Source organism: Hypomesus nipponensis, chromosome 16, assembly GCF_054491055.1.
Source record: "Hypomesus nipponensis isolate SF chromosome 16, ASM5449105v1, whole genome shotgun sequence".
In the NCBI taxonomy this organism is placed as follows: domain Eukaryota; kingdom Metazoa; phylum Chordata; class Actinopteri; order Osmeriformes; family Osmeridae; genus Hypomesus; species Hypomesus nipponensis.
The window spans coordinates 10,457,637-10,474,256 of NC_140376.1; the positions used below are offsets into that span (position 1 = coordinate 10,457,637).

The window sequence follows — 16,620 nt, forward strand, 5'->3', positions numbered from 1 at the left end:
TTAGCTACGCTAGCTTAGCTATAGAATCTTCAATTTTCAGCCAAGGTCAAATCATATAATATGACAGTGTCAAACATCGACCATTCTGTTAAACAATAAAAATGCTAAGTTTAATGATGGAATAAAAATCGGTGTGCTCAGTTTAATAATGGGTTAAACACGAACGTTTGCTGATAACACACGCCCTCCGATAATTAACGTGAAGTGATCAACTATGGGAGACAAATGCCGGAGCTAAAATGTATGTTTCAAACGACGGGACAGATGATAACTTGGTCGACTATACACAATAAAAGGCAAATTGCTTCACACAGTGACAAGTGGTTGTGATCACTTTTGAGGAGTTTAGCTCTACCTTTGATAGTTAGAGATGACGCGCAAACGTTAACTGCGCTGCTGCATGCATCGAACACATGACGTTCCAGTAACTTCATTCCATGCTGTGTGTTCAAATGCTTCTTCATATTTGTAGTATTTCCTCCCTTTGACGAAATATACGTTTTACACGTGTTACAAGTGGCGTTGTTGTAATTTTGGTCTGAGAAATACAACCAAACTTTAGAACGCTTCTGCTTAGTTGCCATGTTTGCTGCAGTCTGAATAAACTATAAAAGTTTGCGCATGCGCAACGCCACAGAGAACCGTCCGCAGAATCGTTAAATAATTTAGCTGACGATTCCAAGGAATTGGTTCACTGGGAACCGGTTCTAAGCAAGAACCGGTTCTCGATACCCATCCCCAGTGAGGATTGCCATGACTATATACAGCTAGACTACAGGTAGCTAGCGACTGCGTTGTACCTGGCTTCCTTTGCTATGGCTTACAGTCTCGCTAAACAGAAAACCAGTGACAGGGCAGGCTTGTTGGCTTTGAACCTCTTACTGCCCTTGCCAGGACACCAATTTATCCTAGTGAGCTTATTCTCAGTGCTGGAATTGACTGTATTCAGTTACTGTGTAAAAATATAAGCAGTTTTTCAACTGGCAAGCGGTTGTCAGATTTAGCCCAAGTTTAAACAGCTGTAATTCAGTCCTATTTTGACATGTCAAGGTGATTGTGGTCTGAGGATAATATGTGCCAAATTTGGTGAAAATTAGATACATTTTAAATTGGAATAGGGAAAAAACTTTTTATAAAACGTAAAATGGCAGCCGCATCAATTCATCTGGTATCACAAGTTAACATGTGTCAGACACGGGATCGCCGCCAAGAGGTTAGACGACACAACCTTTTGTGGTCCTCTTTGGAACAGGGTCCCGAACACCTGTACCAAGTTTGATGTCAATTCAGCAAATATTTCCTGAGATATGATCTCACTTCCTGTTTTGGCGGCTTCATCGCCGACTTAGATCAGCCTTACCGGAAAAACAGTTTTGAAAAATCTAAAACCATGTGAAAACTAATTTTTGCTTATTGCAGCACCACCTAGAGGTGAAATGGCATGACCTATTGGACCTCTTTAGAACAGGGTACCTAGTCCTTATACAAAGTTTGGTGTAAATGCAGTAAAGAGGTAGCCTGGCTGCCAGCCCAACTTCTCCCGCCCACAAACAAATTTGTTCGGGAAGTTGGGTCTGGAGGGTCTCGTATTGGGGACAACTACAGAAAACCCAGAATTGGGACGGACCAATGAAATTCCCAGGGCGGGCTTTATACGATGATGGACAGATGATCAACAGTAACGTAATCAACAACGTCACGAAAGAGCCCTTGGGTTGAATTCGTTTTCAACAAACAACATAATACGTTGCTCTGATTGGTTGTAGGTCTATCCAATTGAGGGTAGAGGCATTTGTTTTACGAGTTCGGTTGAAACACGCTCCGTACTCAAAGCCCAACGGAGAGTTTTCAGACTCATATTCTGACTAGAATTATGAGTATGACAACGTCAGGCTAGTAAAGAGGTGCTGAGATATGACCTCACTTCTTTTATGGTGGCTTGGTTGACAACTTTGATTGGCTGTTCCAGTCAAAAGGTTTAGAAAGGGTTAGGGTTAGTCTTGTCTTTTGTGAGACTTAGTCTGAAGATCATCTGTGGCAATTTTGAAGAAGATTTGACCAAAATTGTAAGAGTAGTTACAAAAAAACGATTTTCCTTAACATTCCAAATGGCGGAGAATCTATATAAGTGGGTATGACGTCATAGAATGCGTTGGACTCGTCTTGATCCAGGGAATACAACGATATCTCATTTTCGAAAATGGGACATGTGGTTCCAAAGTAACATGTGTAAACACACCTTCAACTTTGACCCATTGGTGGTGCTAGAGGGTTTGAAATGGAGACATGAAACTTGGTGAAATTGATGAGGGGACTGGCCCCAAAGAGTGTGCCAATTTTCACAACTTCTGACAATACGGTTCTAGGGGCTACCATAGACTCCCATAGCAGAAGAAGATGTATAATAATAATGATAATAATAATAACCAGAGAGGGTACAATTTCTGGTGAAATTGTAGGGTGTGCTTGCTTGCTTCAGATGCAGGTGGGTGCGTTTTCCCTTCTTGTGATATGTTCAAGCATTTAGCCTACTCATATTGCATAATTCATTAAGAACACCCTTTGAAACAAGGAACCCCCTTTGAAACAAGCTCCTGTAACAATGTTGTCACTGGCAGTATTTCAGATGGAATTGTGATTCAAATAGTACCGTCTGCTAACTGAAAATAAGCCCCCCAAAACGTAAATAAGTTCGATATTAATTTAGGGGGACATGGCTAATTCAAAAGCAGTTTGCTAGAGGCAAGCTAGCTGCCGTTGCTATCCACACTACACTGATTGTTTGAAAGCGCAGGAAATTAAATTCAAATCAGCTGACGTCGGTAAGCAACAGAGTACGCTGGGGTTGAAAAGTTACCGGACTACTTGCGGAGTGCTACGAAAGACGTGAATCCGAGGCAAAAAGGCCACTTCCCTTGACAGCGGTCAAATATGCATAGCAACGGTCAAATGTGAGAACATTGTTCACTGCAGAACGTTGGGAAGCCCCATTCAAGTGAATGGAGCATTCTACAGCATTAAGAACAGCCGTGTAACCTACTACTAGACACTGCCAGTGGGCGAGCCGAGTCTGTGACTCAGAGGCTAACGTCAAAACAAGACGCGGTCTCACTCAAATTCCAAGTTTTACACAAATAACAAAAATATGCTGACACGCTGGCTGTCTTCACAATCGCCATATCTTTAAAACACTGCTCTCCATTTGGATGTAGAATTTACCCTGGTACGAAATTAAGAAAATACTCATCAGACGCAGATCGACAACACTGTTGTCGACGATTGCTTCCGCAATCGTCAATGGAGGCTGACGGGGCTCTCGCATAGCAAACAAATCAACGTTTTTACAGCAACCTATATTAAAATCTCACCACCTGGCTGTCTTCACAATAGTCATATCGTCATAAAATGTCCCTCTTTCTATAAAATTAGCTACGAAAATACTACTATGACGCTTTCTAGCATGGCTGCCGCCTAAAAGACTAGGCGGTCTCACAGGCGACCCGCACTCGCTCAAATTACAAAGACTTTGAGGACCTAAATCAAACATCCGAGATTGCAGTTCCACTCGAAATCGCTTTCTCAACAAAGCCAAATGGTTGGGATATTTTGGGGGTGGTATTTTTCACTCGTAATCCAAGCTCCAATTTCCGTGCTAGAACGTCTCAATCACGTTGTATCCATGCGTTGTTGCTAACGTGTGTTGACGTGGTGACGTAGCTAGCACAGATTACCCTTCGTCGACTAAAGGCACTTTGACGTCACAAAAACGTTGTAACCTCCTAAACTGTGCAACGGGACGTAAATCCCAATACAAGCAACTCAATCGCTACCAAGACGAAACTTTTGACACCTTGGTTGTCTATGTAGTCCAAATATTGAAAAAGTTTTAGGGGTGGGAAAATAAATAAATAAATAATAATATATATGTGAGATAACAATGGTTGTGCCCTTGCCGAAGGCAAAGCACACCCAATAATAATACGTAGAAACACTGACTGTGGCTTCGCCGCTTGGCCACCAATAATGCTTGTCTGGAAGTCCAATTATAATTTAATATTTTCATGAAATGCTGGCTAGCTAAAAAGCAGCAAGACTATATGAAGTGGATATTTTATTTTCCGTAGGGATGCAGTGAATTGTAAAAAATATTAGGGCTGTCAAAGTTAATGTGTTAATAACGCATTAATGCAATCTTACTTGAAGCCCCTCTTAGTAGCCACTTTGGCAGGTGGAATTCTACATATCTCTCGCTATAAGATTTTGTATTGTAGTCTTCTCAAAACAAAATAATAAACTCATTGCAGGGTTCTCAAGCCTCACGCACTGACCGTGAGAAGCACGCATTTCAACCAGCACGTATCGTTTCCCCCTGTGTTAAACAGTCTCGGCCACCGTACATTCGTTGCTAAGCAACATAGACGCACGAACACACGCAAAAGCTCGTCTCGTGGGGCTTTTGATTAAACTTGAGGACCCTGCTCAGTGCAAGGCAAGGATGTGGCGGTCGGCTACATAACAGGTGTAGGAAAACCCGGAGGGCAGACAAAAAGAGAAAAACTGGTTATGAAAGTGAAACCAAAAATAAATAGACTAAAATAATTGTGTTGTTTATAAATATTTAACTGGACAACAAAAAATTCTCGTTAGTTCCTATATTTGAATACATCTTTACAACCCGTTATATGCAATGAGCTAACGCTACTCTTTTTGTCTTTGTCTTAATTGGTTGCATATTTTCATACAAAAGGAGCTTTACACACTTATAAGAGCTGAAGATTTGGCGACACAGCCTACATTTTATGTTGTCTTGATTTGGGGTGTTTACAATGGTAATTTACATTTGAAAGGATTGTAAATCTCGTTCTTCAAGTAAATTGTAGCAAACCGTAGTCAACTTTAATCCCATAAAATGTAATTTCCCAACAACAAAATTTTGGCTAGTGAAATTGCTGAGTGGCTAGTAACTTTGGAAAACCACTAGCCACAGTGGCTGGTGAGCAAAAATGTTAATGTCAAGTGCTGATAAAAACCCATTCAGAGTGGGACCACTCCTGAACACTGACCCTAAGGGAGAGAAAGTGAAAGGACAATTAAAAGGAGATTTCACCTTCACTCTGGACAAAGTACCAGAAATCTACACTGGAAGCAGAAAAGCAGAGATATCAAACAGAAGAGAGCTGGTCGAAACTGGCATGGGACAAGAAGACAAAAATTCAACATGCAGCAGTGAACAATCACAAGACTATTTAGACAGACTGGAGTACCAGAAGAAAACTGCAGTAAAAGCAAAATTGGCGGTCTTGGCTGACAAACTGAATTATCTGGAGAAAACAATAAATGAATCTACCAAAGAAGAGTGGAGAAAGCAAAAACAGCATGACCATCAAAGCACCAGACAAAAGGAGTGTGAGGACACCAACGCAGCACCTCTAATGCAACAATGAGATCAGTCACTTGGGACACACCCAAAACAAAAAAGCAGAGATCAATTACTGAAAGTGGGGAAAACAAAAATGCCAAGATTGGGAGGAGTCAATACACAGAATGGAGAGTGAAATACACAACCTATCAACAAAATTGAGATACCACAGGGATAAGACGTCAACTCCCAAGTTAAGACCTGAGGAACAACCAAACAAAGACCCCCACAGTGCATGGCAACAGCCCAGCAGCAGAGGGGTAATGCATCTGAGTTGGAAAGGCATGATAACTCCAAAAGACAGTGGAAGTGGACAAGGCTTTAAATGGAAGGTAACAAAACAAGAACAACGAACACAGCAATGGGTGAGAGATGGAGGAAGATTGAGGAGAAGACCCTGCCTAAACGGCCACCTGGAGGAAAGAGGGGCAGAGGATCTAGACAATCCGGTCCCGATATACCCCGTTGTGGTAAAAGGAACCGGACAAGATCCACTGTCGTACCATGGTCGTTCATGGACATGATCGGCCTGGCAGGAAGGCTGCCTACACTCACTGATGGAGCTAACAAATGGATAACAGCATTAGAAGAGAGCACAGCAGGGGTGACATTGGCTCTGGGAGACATAAAGGCTCTGCTAATGCACACGGACGGAAAACAGATAACAGAATTGCCAAGAGTGGTTACCGAAAATCAAGTGGACAGCGTAGGTTTTGGAGGTCACCGCAACCTAATATGGGCAGAGCTAAGAAAACACTACCCAGAGAAAATGGATCCCTCCAAACTGGATGGCGTAATGCTGAAAGACGACATATGTCCAACAAAATTTCTGCATGATTTTCAATGAAGGTGGGGAGATGAGACTGGGGAGCCTGGAACACAAACACCACACAGAGACTGTTTATGCTCATGGTGAAAAAAGATATGCCACCAAACGTCACCACCCCAACCTCCTGCTCCACCAGGACCAATGCAGGCAACACCAGTCAATCCCCCAGCTACGGCCATACCACCAATCCATGTACACATTAGTTCCTCACACTGGAAGGGTAGGGGTGGACCCACACAACGTGGTGGGAAACCCCGTGGGGGAGGACAAGGCCCACCCCCACAGCAGGACAGAAAAGCACAGCCCAAACCAACGGACAATCAGCAAGCATGGGCGTGCTGGGGATGCGGACAACAAGGACATTTCAAAAGAGACTGTCCATCAGGACAGTATTTGGCGCCAGCTGCAGACTGGCAATAGAGGTGCCCAGAAAAGCCAGAGGGGGAAAAAATGTCGCCAGTTATCTCATTACAACCACGAGAAGAACCCACCATATCAGTTACAGTGCAAGGCCGAGAACATGCTTTCATAGTGGACACAGGAGCAACGTACTCATGTATTGGAAAAAATTGCTTCAATCTCCCCCTCTCAAGTTCATCCATCCGAACTGTTGGCTTTTCTGGGAAAACACAAATAATACCACTTACGGAGCCACTCACAATGAAAATTTAAGGAAAAACTATTGTAGCGCCTCTTCTGTATTCGGCACACACTCCCATCAATCTATTAGGAAGAGACATTTTATGCATATTAAAAGCCAATATTGTGTGTACCCAAAGCGGCCTGCGAGTGGAGTTCTATGAAGATCCCACAACAAACCAGATAATTCCAGTGATGGTAGAAAAAGAACTGCAAAACATTTTAAGTCCACTAATAATTGCAACAGCAGAAGACTCCCACAGCCAGATGCCACCACTGGTGTTCTGGCTACAATTGGTCCCACAAGAATCTTACTGATCACTGATCCAATCATGGAAAACATGGGAGCCGTGGGCCCAAGTATTAGTAGGGAAACCGAAACCACAACACATGCCGCTTCACTGTACTCTTCTTTATGACGAACATCAAAAACCACACAGACTATGCTGACTGTTGGATAGAGTTGATCAATAAAAAACAGTACTCTATCATCAGCCAGGATATTTGTGTGGGCCCTGAGGGAGCTGCCGCATCAGTAACACTCCCACCAGACAGACTGCAAGAAAAGTATCAAATCAAAGATTCTGCCCCACACTAATGACAACTGAAGGACATAGGACTAGAGAATTAGGACCAATGGTTAAATCAGCTTTACATGTATTAGAATGGAGGCCCACTAACAATAAGAACATACACATATCCCCTGACACACGTTTTTATAGAATTTCTGCAAAGAATTATAACATAGGGATAGCATAGACAGTGGTATTGAATATACAAGCACCAACCAAACTATGCTTACTATCAGAACATGAAGATTTGTTCAACTATTTATAACCTGCCTTTTAATTAATCAACTGATTTTAGAAATGGCCCATATGGAAGGTAAAACCCTCCCAAATTATGTTGAATATACTAAAATAAATTTGCTTCACTGAAGAAAGATTGATCATTTAATGAACACAAAGGTCAGATTTTGGCAAGACGAAAGTCTTGTCGCCTTGTCATATGATGCAACACAGGGGCGGCTTTAGACCCTTTTTACAGGGGCATGTGCCCAGTATAAATCTGCTGTGCCCCAGTGAAATCTAAAGTTTGAGTTTTAACAATTTACTTTTAGTCAGTGCATTAATTTAGGTTGATAAACCAGAAAAAAATTAACGCAGTATCCCAGTAAACGCTTGTAAAATCAAAACAGTTTAACTGAAAACACAAACCGATGCATGTCAGCGCGCTCTTCTGAGCTTGCCAAAATAAGCCACTGCAGGACGCACACAGAAGTCCAGGTGTCGGACTGGCACACAAGTCCGAATTGAGGTAGGCTAAGAAAACAAAACAAAAACCAAAGAAAGTTTCTAAATGATAGGCCCCCTGATAATCGTATTTTTACTAAACATAAAAACAATATTACATGAACCAAAAAAAATGTTGTAGCTTGCATTAGATATCCCTGTCAAAACTGATACAGGGTATATGCAGGAATCCTGAAGTTAATTTCAATACCTTTTTAAGACTTTTTGAAGACCTTCTCAAAATATTTTAAGACCTCATCACCACTTCAAGTTCTAATCTGCAAAAAACCTTAAACTTAATAAACAGCTGTAGTTTGCAAATAAATCTATAGAGCACAACTATACAACATACCTTAGATAAGCTCGGAAGAAAAAAGCTCAAAATAATAAATTAAATAATAAAAGGCAAGGTTTATAGAAATATTTGAATGTTTGAGTTCAGTGAGCGGAGATTCACCGCAGTATTGAGACACCTGTTAACGTCCGAGCGCATCGTTGATGTGCCACCCATAGCCACCCTGATGTCGGGAAGACTGTTTTCAGGGACAGGCTTCAGCCATTGTATAAACTCATCCTTCTCCAACCAAGAGTCCGCAAATTTACATTTCCCCATTTCGGAGTCTGTTTCGCGACATGTGGAGGGCAACACATCACCGAACTGTGCATTTTGTAAAATACCGTGACTCGCTGACAGAGCACGTTGTTGTTTACAATAGTCATGGGGAGGAAAATGAATATATTCATGCATACTTTTTGGAGTCAAACTATTTGGACAAAGTGTGAACAAAATGTAATACTTCATAAAATTAAGACTTGATTAAGACTTAGGGATTAAGACTTTTTAATACCTTTTAAGAGCCTTAATTTTCCCTAAATGGATTTATCAACTTTTAATACTTTTTAAGACCCCGCGGATACCCTGTGATATCAAACTTGCGTCCCTGAACTGTTAGTAGTGGGTTAAGCAAAGGGAGTTTTTTTTAGCTTAATAGTGCATTGTGCACAACACGCTTGGAAGAAGGGATATGAAAAGGGGCCTGTGCCCCAGTACAGTTTTATGTCTAACAACGCCACTGACTTAACAGTTAATGCTGTTAGACAACTATCAACTTTCACTCTGATAGAACTAGAACAAATACTTTAAGAAACATGTATATAGTTTATAATATTTTCTTAAAATACTGGGACATTATAGACTATGTAAGCACGCCATAAATTAAAAGGCTTGGTAGTCAACGCTAGGTAGACCCAAAGTCATATAAAGGGGTTGAAATAGGAGTGTCTCAAGGTCAATGCGTGAAGTTTGAGAACCCTGCATCTGATTAGAGCTAGCAACAATGAATTGTTGGGCTCTGGCCCAATGGTTGCGAATCGTCGCTCACGTGTCATTAGGCTATGTTCACATTTTTGCAGGGTGGAAGGCAATATCAATAGCCTAAAATATCAAAAAGTATTAGCTACCTCTTACATTCCCAACCATAAAATGGGTCAAATTTTGCAGCAGGATGGTGCTCCATCGCATACTTCCATCTCTACATCAAAGTTCCTCAAGGCGAAGAAGATCAAGGTGCTCCAGGACTGGCCAGCCCAGTCACCCGACATGAACATCATTGAGCATGTCTGGGGTAGAATGAAAGAGGAAGCATGGAAGATGCAACCAAAGAATCTTGATGAACTCTGGGAGGCATGTAAGACTGCTTTCTTTGCAATTCCTGATGAGTTCATCAATAAATTGTATGAATCATTGTCGAACCGCATGGATGCAGTCCTTCAGACTCATGGAAGTCATACAAGATATTAAATATGGATCTCACAGCACCACTACTTAATTGGGATGTGCTTGCCTTCGGCGAGCACAAACCATTGTTATCTCACATATATATTTATTTTTTATTATTGTTTATTTTCGCTCCCCTAAGGCTCAGTCAATATTTGGACTACATAGACAACGTCGATGTCAAAAGGTTCGTCTTGGTCTCAATTGCGTTGCTTCTTTTTGGATTTACCTTTAGGAGGTTACAACGTTTTTGTGGGGACAAAGTGCCTTTTGTCGACGAGAGGTAACCTGTGCTAGCTATGTCACCTCGTCAACACACGTTAGCAACGACGCATGGATACAACGTGATAGACTTTCTAGCTCGCAAATTGGAGCTTGAATTACGAGTGAAAAATACCACCCCCAAAACATCACAACCATTTGGCTTTGTAGAGAAAGCAATTTCGAGTGGAACTGAAATCTCGCATTTTTGATTTAGGTTGTGACAGTCTTTGAAATTTGAGCGAGTGCAGGTCGCCCATGAGACCACCTCGTCTTTTAGGCGGCAGCCATGCTAGAAAGTGTCATACTAGTATTTTTTGTAGCTAATTTTATAGTTAAATTTTACACGAAAAAACTGAAAGAGGGAAATGTTATGACGATATGACTATTGTGAAAACAGCCAGGTAGTGAGATTTTAATATACATTGCTGTAAAAACGTTGATTTGTTTGCTACGTGAGAGCCTGTCAGCCTCCTTTGACGATTGCGGCAGCGACAACAGTGTTGTCAACAGCGTTGACACTCAGTCAACTGTCGATCTGTGTCCGGTGAGTATTTTCTTAATTTCGTACCAGGGTCAATTCTACAACCCTACTAACCTACTAATCCTAAATGGACAGCAGTGTTTTAAAGATATGGCGATTGCGAAGACAGCCAGCGGGTCAGCATAGTTTGTTATTTGTGTAAAACTTGGAATTTGAGTGAGACTGCGTCTTGTTTTGACGTTAGCCACATAGTCACAGACTCGGCTCGCCCACTGGCAGTGTAGTAGGCTACAGTCTTCAATGCCACAGCTATGGCTGAACTTTATTAAGTCTTACACGGCTTCTTAATGCTGTAGAATGCTCCATTCACTTGAATGGGGCTTCCAACGTTCTGCGGTGAACAATGTTCTCATATTTTACCGTTGCTATGCATATTTGACCGCTGTCAAGGGAAGTGGCCTTTTTGCCTCTGATTCACGTCTTTCGTAGCACTCCGCAAGTAGTCCGGTAACTTTTCAACCCCAGCGTACTCTGTTGCTTAGCGACATCAGCTGATTTAAAGCCTAAATAATGCTAAAAGTCTATGAAGTTCAACGTCTTTGGCGAACTATTTTGTCTGCTGATCAACAAAACAAACGGTAACAAATACATTGTAAAAAGACACACTGTGTTAAGTTATTTTTGTTGGCAAGTAGCCGTGTAATAAGTGGGATAATTTATAGAACGCCGGTCATTATCAGAGAAATAAGCCCCTTCAGGGCGAAACAAAACCCCTTCGCTTCGTGCTGTTCGCCCTGTCGGGTCTACTATACATCCCTTACAAAAGAAACATTCTAATTTCCTGCGCCTTCAAACAATCAGTGGTGTGGATAGCAACGGCAGCTAGCTTACCTCTATCAAACTGCTTTTGAATTAGCCATGTCCCCCTAAATTTATAAAGAACTTATTTACGTTTTGGGGGGCTTATTTTCAGTTAGCAGACGGTACTATTTGAACAGTGACGTGCGGGGAGGTTTGTGGCTGGGGAGGCACTGACACTTTCAAAGTCAGATTTACATATGAATTCAACAGAGCAGCATCAATTCACGATTCAACTGGCTGCTTGCCTTAACTAATGTGATTCATATCCCATATCAGCATTCTTTACACACACATATTTGGCCAAAGAAAAGCGTTACATTTATAGAGGCTCAGTATCCTCCGTGTTCTTAATTTGCCATCACAATTCCACAATTCATACTCATTCAATAGAAATGAAAGTATATACAGTCCATAACTAAAAACATTTCTTATCTGGTTTTATATAATTTTGTTATCTTCTTTTACGTCGTTTGAAGCAAATCTTTTAGCTCCGGGCATCGATCTTCCATGATTTATCACTTCCAGTTTTGATTGAAAGTCCAGTTTTGAGAAATGTTAAACTTATATATATGCAAGATTATAAAAATGCAAGAATATATATATATATATATATATATATATACACATACATACATACATACATATATACATACATATATACATAATGTTATAATCAGTCAGGGCAAAAAAAATAAACGATAGGGTACACTTTTTCTATTTGACTTTTTTAGCTAGCAACAACCATACAATGGCATTTGTCTGTAATACATGAAGAAGAACAATAGCAGAACAAGCCCGTGTGCTCACACACGCCCCCTTCAGTGAGGCAGAGGTACTGGTTGCCTCCCCCCTCCTGCTTTTTCACTGCGGCGTTTTGTACGATCAGCAAGACTAATATGTTATACAAATACGTAAAATACATGACCAAGGCTATGAAATGTGAGGACATATAATAAAAATGTGTACAAACATTACATTGGTGACATACAGAGAGATGAAATTGCACATGCTCAAGTTGAGCAAAAGAATTTGCAGCTCAGCCCAGTTTGTGTGGGATTGCGCAATCCGAGAGGAGGCACAGCTAGTCGCTGCCTCCTTCCGCCTCTTTGCCCGTATTTGAACAGGAAAATACACAAATTCAGCGATATTGGCTATAAAATCATTGTAATCATACAATAATTATATTTCTATCACAGATCAGTGGACAAATATTATTATTTTATATTATTCGTTTTTTACATTTCATGATGATGACACAGGGGAGGCACTGCCTCCCTTGCCTCCCCTGACCGCACGTCACTGTATTTGAATCGCAATTCCATCTGAAATACTGCCAGTGACAACGTTGTGCAGTGAAAATTATGCAATATGAGTACTAAATATGAGTAGGCTAAATGCTTGAAAATATCACTAGAAGGAAAAACGGACCCACCTGCAACTGAAGCAAGTAAGCACACCCTACAATTTCTCCAGATATTGTACCCTCTCTAGTTCACTTATGTTATGCAACATATTTTTGTATATGAAGTAAGTTATTTCTTTAATTTTCACATTACTTTCTGTAGGCGACAACACTTTTGTCTTGCCAAAATCTGACCTTTCTGTGTTCATTAAATGATCAATCTTTCTTCAGTGACGCGCATTTATTTTAGTATATTAAACATAATTTGGGCGGGTTTTAGCTTGCATATGAGCCATTTCTAAAATCAATTGATTAATTAAAAGTCTGGTTATAAATAGTTGTTTCTACAAAATGGATAAGTGACAAGACTTTTGTCAGGGACTGTACACCCATCTTTCCAATAAAGAAACCACATTCTAATGATTATTGATTGGTACATGATTTGCGGGCAATTATTTCCATTGTAAACGTTCCAAAGGCGATTGTGCCCAATCCACATACATTACTCACGAATATCCCACCAGGCACAAAATGGTATACAGTTATAGATCTCTGTTCGGCATTCTTCTCAGTGCCTTTACACCAGGACTCACAATATCCGTTTGCTTTCACCTTTGAAGGTAAGCAAATGACATACACTCATTTACCCCAGGGAGTCCGGGACAGCCCCGCTATATTTAATCGGGTGTTGACCCAGGACCTGCAAAATATGCATGTTGCCAGTACCGTATTGCAGTATGTAGATGACATTTTAATTTGCAGCAGCTCGAAGGAGCAGTGCGAGAGAGACTCTGTCACTGTGTTAATACAGCTGGCAGAGGGAGGTCATAAAGTCAGTAAAGACAAATTACAGTTTTGTCAGACGACTGTAGATTATCTGGGCAGGAGACTTAGTGGGGACAAGAGACAGATAGCCTTGTCACAGATAGAAGCCATAGTCAAGGCACCGAAACCTCAGACGGTAGGGCAAAGCTTAACTTGTTGGGAATGGTGGGATACAGCAGGCCAGGGATTTGTGATTATGCCCTCAAATCAGCACCTTTGCGAGCCCTTATTAGGGCTGCAGGGCAGACTAGTAATGCTGCTACATTGCAGTGGACCGAAGAGGCGGAGGGAGCTTTTTTAGCTCTTAAAAGTGACATGCAATCAGCCCCCGCCCTTGGCAATCTCGAATACTCTAAACTAGTGGTTCTCAAACTGTGGTACGCGTACCACCAGTGGTACGCGGGGCCCCTTCTAGTGGTACGCGGAGGAATATCAGAAATATTTAAATACCTTAACTATGATATAATTGAAATGTAATTTTAAAAAGTTCTGCCTTCCCTATAATATTTTAGTTTCGAAACAAAAATAAATGTTGTCTCGCGCTACTACCTGACGGTTCTGGGGTAGTGGCGCATGCAAACATCCACAATAGTTGCTGCGCGAACAGTGTATCTCAATAGGGCAGGGCTTCAGACTGCGACCAAATGGTTGCATTTTGCGACCAGTTTTGAGACAGTGCAAGCATTGTTTACAAGCACTCACGCATGTGTGACCTACAAATTTGGAATTTATTGGGTGTGCACCCCCCATAGTGTTTGCGCTGTTGCGCAGTTATACTCAGAAAGTATCGTGTCGTGGTGTAGGAGGACTGTTCGAAAAGCGCTGCATCATACATTTAAGTTATTTAGATAAGACTTGCATGTTGCCTACAGTACATAATGTCACATGAAATAATGTATTTCAACTCAAGTTTGTGTGGTGCGTCGCTGTATATCAGTCTAAAAAATGTCAGTAAAAAAACGGACCCATATGCAACCGACGCAAGCACACACCCTCTCTGCATTAATAATTGCATTGCAGATCGATATATGGTGTACCCCTAAATTTTCTGCTTGCGCTCCAAAAAAATTCAGTCAGGAGCTACTGTAATCCTAGTAAAAAAAGTTTGTGAGCCCAATAAGGTAGGCCTATACGCTACTGTATATTAACGTTGGTCATAATGGTGGTACTTGGAGAGTCAAATAATTTCTGAGGTGGTACGGGGTCTAAAAAGTTTGAGAACCACTGCTCCATAACCATTTCATCTATATGTTGCAGAACAATCTGGATAAGCTACTGCTGTACTGTTACAGGACACACCCATAGGGAAACAACCATTGGCCTATTACTAGTGGTGCACCGATGTATCGGCCGTACATCGGTAGCGGCCGATATTCGCCTTGTTTAATGTCATCGGCAATAAACTTGACTTTCACCGATGGCACTGGCCGATGTTCACATGTGTGCACAACAGGTAGCCTACTACATGTGCTTCATGTTTACATACAGGGTGTGTTCTAAAACTCTTAAAATGCTGTCTTACTACGGTTCGAAATCCGTTATTCTATCTCTTCCGTGTTTATAAGACACCTAACTTTCTTTCAGCGTCGTCATACCAACGTTACACGCTATCTTAAAAGACCATTAGAAATCAACGGGGGTTTTTTTTTTTTTACGTTGATTTCACGCGCAACAATATCTCGCCTCAGAACAGCAGAAACAATGTCGGTAGCATCAGCTGTGTGGGATTTCTTCACTGTGTCAGAAAAAGATCGCCGCTTAGCTATTTGCAGGACATGTTTAGCCGACATTTCAAGAGGGGGTAATACATCAAAGGACTTCAACACCACAAATTTGAAGTGTCATTTAAAAAGCAGACACATTGATGGATACAATGAATTCCTGAAAGCTGATAAGAAGCGGACAGATGCTATGGCTAACAAGAAAATTCAATCCACCAGTAATTATAAAACTCAGTCAATAGCAACAGCATTTGAGAAAGGGAATAAATTCCCCACGGATAGTGTCAAAGCAAAAAACCTCAACAAGAAAGTTATGGAGTTCATCGCATTAGATGACCAGCCTTTCTCTGTTGTGGGGGATGTTGGTTTTCGAGGCCTGGTGGAGTATATGGAGCCCCGCTACACACTGCCCAGTCGCCGTCATTTGGCCGAAGTCTGTCTACCCGAATTATACAGCGTTGTGGCTGACCACATTCATCATCTACTGTCTGGAGACGTCCCTGCCATCAGTTTCACCACTGATATTTGGAGTTCAGACTGCAGCCCTGTGAGTATGCTTAGCCTCACGGCACAGTGGATCGACACAAAGTTTAACCTGGTGAAAGCAGTGCTACACTCCCAGGAGCTCACAGACTCCCATGCCGCAAATGTTATATGAGAGACTTTTGAGAAAATGTTTGAGACATGGAAGATACCAAAGTCCAAAGTCCATGCTGTTGAAAGGAATAATGCCAGAAATATGGCGAAAGCGATGAGAGACAGTAAGCTGACTAGCTTTGGTTGTATGGCGCACTCTCTGCAAGTAGGTATACATGGTGGCGTTCTGACCCAGCCCAGCGTCACGAAAGCGTTGGCGATATGCCGAAAAATAGTCGGCCACTTCAAGCATTCTAGCAGCACTTGACGCCCTGGTGAACACCTCTGCTGGGGATGAGACGCATACAGTCTGATATGAGTCTACCGATGAAGATGACCTCCCAACGAGTGACGGCCCACTGCAGAAGAGGCCACGAACAGACGAGGAACAATGGGAACGGCCCAGTCTGCACGACATGTCTGATGAGATTCTGCAGGAAAAGGGACCAGAAATGCCAAGGTATATTACTTTAT

The 16,620-nt window shown here is 41.6% G+C and overlaps 1 protein-coding gene across 4 annotated transcripts in view; it reads right to left on the reverse strand.

Moving 5' to 3' along the window:
- tmem259 (transmembrane protein 259) overlaps positions 1 to 16,620 on the reverse strand; it is a 101,564-nt gene that overhangs the window by 23,942 nt on the left and 61,002 nt on the right. For 3 of the 4 annotated variants that reach the window (XM_084675718.1, XM_084675720.1, XM_084675721.1), the window contains one exon: positions 8,105 to 8,209. The exons of the other annotated variant lie outside the window; for it this stretch is intronic. In XM_084675718.1, the coding sequence (XP_084531844.1) occupies positions 8,105 to 8,209 (105 nt within the window). The remainder of the gene's footprint in view (positions 1 to 8,104; positions 8,210 to 16,620) is intronic. 4 annotated transcript variants of the gene reach the window in all.